Source organism: Tenrec ecaudatus, chromosome 14 (assembly GCF_050624435.1).
Source record: "Tenrec ecaudatus isolate mTenEca1 chromosome 14, mTenEca1.hap1, whole genome shotgun sequence".
Classification (NCBI taxonomy): domain Eukaryota; kingdom Metazoa; phylum Chordata; class Mammalia; order Afrosoricida; family Tenrecidae; genus Tenrec; species Tenrec ecaudatus.
The window spans coordinates 82,131,199-82,137,307 of NC_134543.1; the positions used below are offsets into that span (position 1 = coordinate 82,131,199).

At 52.9% G+C, this 6,109-nt stretch overlaps 1 protein-coding gene across 3 annotated transcripts; it reads left to right on the forward strand.

Moving 5' to 3' along the window:
• Positions 1–1,876: 1,876 nt before the first annotated feature.
• SDR39U1 (short chain dehydrogenase/reductase family 39U member 1) lies at positions 1,877–4,830 on the forward strand. Of its 3 annotated transcripts, none has more exons than XM_075531498.1 (6): positions 1,877–1,969; positions 2,229–2,335; positions 2,409–2,491; positions 2,864–2,985; positions 3,704–3,847; positions 4,083–4,830. In XM_075531498.1, exons 1-6 carry the CDS (start codon positions 1,954–1,956, stop codon positions 4,493–4,495), a joined length of 885 nt encoding a protein of 294 aa, XP_075387613.1. In that variant the 5' UTR covers positions 1,877–1,953; the 3' UTR covers positions 4,496–4,830. The 3 variants fall into 3 exon arrangements, with proteins under 3 accessions (XP_075387613.1, XP_075387616.1, XP_075387615.1); XM_075531500.1 differs by having other exon boundaries at positions 1,900–1,969; positions 2,229–2,290; XM_075531501.1 differs by lacking the exon at positions 2,409–2,491 and having other exon boundaries at positions 2,864–2,981.
• Positions 4,831–6,109: the final 1,279 nt, after the last annotated feature.

The window sequence follows — 6,109 nt, forward strand, 5'->3', positions numbered from 1 at the left end:
AGTATCATGCAATTCCACTGTGGTAGTTACATAATCTGTTGTCAATTTGAGACTTAAGAGTGATGGTGTGGAGTGTACCTGTCAATCATCTCAGCTTAATGACCTCATTTGGAGGCAGTAAGGAGATAAATAGCTCTCTGGAAGTGGGACACTCACTCACTCCCTGGGAGACATTGCAGCTGACAAGACACATGGGGCTATGCTACTGCCCCAACTTGGAGGAGCCATGTGGAGACCGCTGCCAGTGCTGAGATGTTAACAAAGCCACTGGATCCACAAGACTTCCCACCCACTGGCCTGTGATCTTCCTGCATTTGGTGTCATTGCATGTGTTTCATAAGTCTGAAGAGGAATTTATGGTATGGGACATATGGGCTAATATCAGACTTATGGACTTGATCTGGACTGGGCTGGGATGTTTTCTTTTTTTTTTTTTGGTGGGGGGATGTTTTCTCAATGTACAATTACTCTTTATATAAAGCTCTTTCTTATACACATATGAGTGTCTCTGAATTTGTTTCTCTAGTCAACCCAGACTAACACAGTCACATTATTAAAACAAACCATTCTTCTACTGAGGTAAGATTTACGGAGAGAAAAAGAGGACCTGATGCAAGGGGCTTAAGTGGAGAGCAAATGCCTTGAGAATGATTGGGGCAGGGAATGTATGGATGTGCTTTATACAATTGATGTATGTATATGTATGGATTGTGGTAAGAGTTGTATGAGTCCCTAATAAAATGTAAAAGAAGAAAAGAGAAAAAAATGATTAGGGCAAAGACTGTACAGATGTGCTTTATACAATTGATGTATGTATATATATTTGAACTGTGAAAAGAATTGTATGAGCCCCAATAAATTGTTAAAATTAAAAAAAAAAAAAAGAAGTGAAAAAAAAAGATTTACGGAGAGGCCCAAAATCTTTATAAGATGGGCAGGATAGCAATCCTAAGGAGACAGTGGGGGACCTACAGTCCAGGGGAGGTGGGAGGTGGGGGTGGGGAGGATCCATGAGCCAATAACAGCAAGGACAGGGGAAATGTAAGGGTTCTAAAATTTTCAGTGAGGAGGGTATAATGTTCCTGGTTGTGCTTGATCAATTCAAATGTATCCAAGAGGAATTAACTGAAAGGTGAACAATGGGTAAACGTGATAGTGGGGCAGGAGGAAAGCACAAAGAAAAGGAAGAAAAAACAAGACCGTAAGAATTATCTATAGGCATAAATATTGATATGTGTATATATGAGTGTATAAAGATAGGTATATTTGTCTATGTATATGGGAATACAATAAGGAAGTAGACATGTGACTTCTACTTAAATAAAATTGTTGCTTTAAAAGAGTCTCAGTCTCAGAAACCCACAGGGGCAGTTCTACCCTGTTCTATAGTGGCTGTGAGTTAAAACCGACCAGGTGGCAGTGAGTTTGGTTTGGCCTTTTTTTTTTTTTTTGGTTCATCCTCAAAACGGTTGGTGGGTTCAAACTAGTGGCCAACATAGATAGCCTACTACATGGCCAAACCAAAAATCCAGACTTACTGCTATCAACTCGATATGGACCGGGGGAGACCGCCCTTGCCGGTTTCTGAGACTGGAACGTTAAGCAGAAAGCCTCACTTTATCCAGCAGGGCGGGTGGAAGTGACCTTGCAGTTAGCAGCCCAGTGTGTAACACTACGTCACCAATGCCCCCTTTGGGAGGTGGGGTGAGGTCAAAAGGCAACCCCAACGCGGGGAAATAAACGTTTTCAGAACACTTGGTGAACTCCCAGGAGAACTAAACGTCCTAGCTCTTTAAATTCTTGGGCCTCTCCCCCGCCGGGCCACGCCCATTCTCCATCCCCGTCGCACCTGAGGGGGGGCTGCGGCGCATGCGCAAAGACGCCTCCGTCGTTGCAGCCCCGGGATAGGGCGGGGCGGGTGACCTCACTCCTAAATCTGAAGTGCTGGTCGCTATGCGAGTGCTCGTGGGTAGGGAGGCCCGAAAGGGAGTCGGGGCGTGTTTGTGGAGGAAAAACTAGCGTCGGATGCAGGCAGGGAAGCCGTCGCCGAGAGAAGACGGGGCCTTGGGCACCGGCAACGGTGCCACCGAGGGGGGTTCTTCACTTCCGAGGACCAGCGTCACCCTGCGTCGCGGGGAGCGGGGAGCGTTCTGGAGCCCGAAGGGGGGGCGGGGGGCGCAGGGAGGAGGAGCCCGGGGAGTATAAACGACTCCCGTTTCCATTCCCAGGTGGCGGGACGGGCTTCATAGGGACAGCCCTGGTCCGGCTGCTGAAAGCTCGGGGCCACCAGGTGACGTTGGCCTCGCGCACGCCCGGGCCAGACCGGATCACGTGGGTACGCCGGGCCGCGGGGCGGGGTGGGGCGGGGCGGGGCCCGGGCCCCGGGCACAGTTCCCTCTCCCGTGCAGGACCAGCTGGCTAAGAGTGGGCTGCCCCGCTGTGACGCCGCAGTCAACCTGGCCGGGGAGAACATTCTCAACCCTCTCCGCAGGTCAGCCGGGGCCCCAGCCGGTAGCCTCCGGTGCGGAGGGAGGAGAGGGGCCGAATCGGAGGGGGGCTTTGCAGCTAGTGGATGCTGGAACTTCCAGATCAGATGGAGGAAGCTCTCTCTCCTTGTCCCACCTCTTCACACCCACCCTTCTGCCGATTCGCCCTGCACTGTCACTCAGGATGCCCAAGATAAACATGCTTTTTGCCTCGACAGGAGACAGGTCATTTCTCTAAGTCACAACAGCTTTTGACCAGAACCAAAATGCACCCGTGCACACGCCCCGCGCGTTCCCTGAACTCGCCCAGGCGGATGGAGAAGGGCATTTTAGTGACTGTACCCACCACCACCACCACCCTTTGTTTTTCCTTGCAGGTGGAATCAAGCCTTTCGAAAGGAGGTTCTCAGCAGCCGCCTGGAGACCACCCAGTTATTGGCCAGCACCATCTCCAAGGCCCCAGAACCCCCCAAGACCTGGATCTTAGTCACAGGTGTAGGTACGCCCCATTCCACCAACCCTCTACATCAGCCAGACCTTTGCAGTTTGAGGGAGCAGTTCAAATTCACCACGCTCTCCCTAGCTCAGAGCCCTAGCCTCCTCACAGGCACAATTCCCTGACTTTGTATACCTTCACTGAGAAGCAGGGGCCCTCGGTGAAAGAGGGAAGGTAGCATACCTCCCTGTGCCAAGGAAAATTCTGTCTGTTCCCAAATTCCTAGTCTCTCACATCACAGTTAGTAGGGAGCCGAGGTCTTGATCCTTGTAGTTCACCTTTGGGACCAAATAACTGAGAACAGTTCTAATGTACAAGGAAGCTTCTACAAGTTTGCGGGGAAATTCCATTATTGTTTCGTTCCATAAAGCCCGTCCTGTACACCGGAGATCAATCTGAGTGCTTTTCCCGAATTGCTTCAGTTACTCCTCACATCCACCCTGTGAGTCGGGACTGTTAGTGTCCCCATACGGAAACTCAGAAGCCTGGCACTCAAGTCTCTGTTCTCAGCGAGAGACTTCTGCACCCAGAGACTTCTCAACCCCTACAGCCACAGATAAAACGAGCGTTCCTCCCTGACCAGTGCCCTGGAGCAGCGCAGGGAGAACATTCCTGTCTGTCTTCGGTGGGAGGTGCCCGGGGCCAAGCCCGATAAGGCAAGGGGAGCCTCACCACAAATACCAGGTAGGAGCAAGGACCAACAGATGGTGTTCCTTGGCAGCTTACTACCAGCCTAGCCTGACTTCGGAGTACGATGAGGACAGTCCTGGAGGGGATTTTGACTTTTTCTCCAACCTCGTCACCAAGTGGGAAGCTGCAGCCAAGCTTCCTGGAGATTCGACACGCCAGGTGGTGGTGCGCTCTGGTGAGAAGCAGATTGGGTTAGGACAGCCTCTCTGGCCTTGGGGGCAGTGGGATCAGAAGTGAGCTTCCAGGGGGCCAAAGAGACCCACTTCTTCAGGTCAGCTTTCAGATGGGAGCTCAGTCTCAGAGCCTCGTTGGGAGGGGAGAGGATAAGAGGGGGTAAAGGGTGGGGAGGAACAGTGGGTCGCTTGTACTCAGAGGGGCCTCCTCATAACCATCCTCCCTGCCTTTTCTAGGGGTTGTGCTAGGCCGAGGGGGCGGTGCCATTGGCCACATGCTGCTGCCCTTCCGCCTGGGCCTGGGGGGGCCCATTGGCTCAGGCCACCAGTTCTTCCCCTGGATTCATATCAGTGACCTGGTGGGGATTCTGGCCCACGCCCTTGAAGAAAGACACGTGCAAGGAGTCCTGAACGGAGTGGCTCCAGCCCCTGCAACCACCAATGCGGAGTTCACACAAGCCTTTGGAGCTGCCCTGGGCCGCCCAGCCTTCATCCCGCTCCCCAGCGCCGTGGTGCAGGCTGTCTTTGGACAGGAGCGCGCCATCATGCTGTTGGAGGGCCAGAAGGTGATCCCCCGACGGACCCTGGCTACGGGCTACCAGTACTCCTTCCCAACGCTGGAGGCGGCCTTAAAGGAGGTTGTTGGCTAAGCAAGAAAGCTGACGCCAGGACCTATGGCCCTTCCCTCCAATGGTGACTTCCTGACCAGAAACTGAATCAACATCTGTCCGAGGTGCCCCTACTTGAGCTCTGAAATCATTAGTTCTTAGGAAGTCCTCCTTCCTGTTTCATTGTTTTGTCGCTCCGCCCTGCTCAACTGAGATGCTGTCCCTTCTGCAAGTTTGTGGATCCATCTAGGTAGGACCCCAACCCCTTCCGAAAGGATTTCCAGGCTCGGGTTCCCTAACTGCCCCTCCTGCCTCTGTTCTCCCTTAGACTCTGTCGAGAATGCTCTGCAGGTTAAGCAATAAAGGTTCTCACAGTAGCTTAGACTCAGCTCTTCGGCCTGGGTTCTCCCAGAATTCCTTCATGGAACGTCACCCTAGGTTGGCTCTTTCTTTCCCTCCTCATCTGGGGCTCTGAACACTGGAATGGTCAGCATCTCGCCTCACTCATGCCCTTGCTCCCTCATTTGCATGAGTATTGGACACAAATTGGAGGCACGAGGTTGAGATCCAGGGAGAGTGGAGAGGCCTGTTTCCAGGTCTGGTAGAAGTCACCCTGCATCCCTGTGCACAGTGGCCATCGGGGCCGGCAGAGAGAGAGCCTTCAGCCCTTGTCACCAAAGGGCAGGGAATGAAGAGAGCAGGCCACCTCGGTGCCAGCTCATCAGGCTGCAGCAGAGTCGGCACTTCCGCCTGTGAGCAGCCAGCATCTTGCCCCTCAGCTGGATGGGGCTGCTGCGCTCAACCAGGGCCCTCCCCAGAAGACCAGGTGACCTGCCCGAGGAACCAAAGACACAACAGCATTGCACACGGAACCCAGGGGGGAGGGGCCCCCCAGTGCCCACTTAGGACCTGTTCCCTGTCGATCTACCCTGTCATTTTCTGCAGGAGAAAACCCGGGCTTTGTATTCCCCTGAACAGTTCTACCCTGTCTTCTAAGGTTGCTATGAGTTGGCATTGATTCTCTGGCAAGATATTTTTTTGTCAGTTTCTGCCACTTCACAGTAGTCTCCCACCCCTAAGTTGGGCCTCAGTAGGCAATCTCTTTCCCAGAGGACCTTGGGTTCATGGTCACCTCCCTGGCCAGCCACTCCCATACCTATTACCAGCCCAGATCATCAGTGGCGGGAGGGGTTACTAGCAAGAGCCTCCAAGATCCAAGGAGCCTCTCCACCTTCATTCAACTCCCTGGGCCTCTCGGGGTGCTCAGGGGCTGGCTTGCTGCAGCGTCCCGACCTGGAACACCTGTCCCCGTTCTTTCTCTGCTCCAAAGACTCTGGAAGGAATGACTGGCCTCAAATACGGGGTAAAACAAAGACATGGTTGAAGCTGCACTGCAAAAGGCTAATGGCTAATATCGTCGAACAAATGAAACGTGCTCCCTGGTGAGGCAGTGGTCCAGGAGGAAGTTATGCAGATATAGAGTGGGGACTTAGAGGAATCCGGGTGGAGGAAGATCCTGGTGAGACTACAATCTGTCTGCTGGCTAGTCAGGTACCTTCCAACTCTGATTCTTTGGTGTGCATTTTCCAGGGAATCAGTTCAAAGTACCACCTCTGTAAACCCTTCCATCCCCATACATGCACTCACATACACACG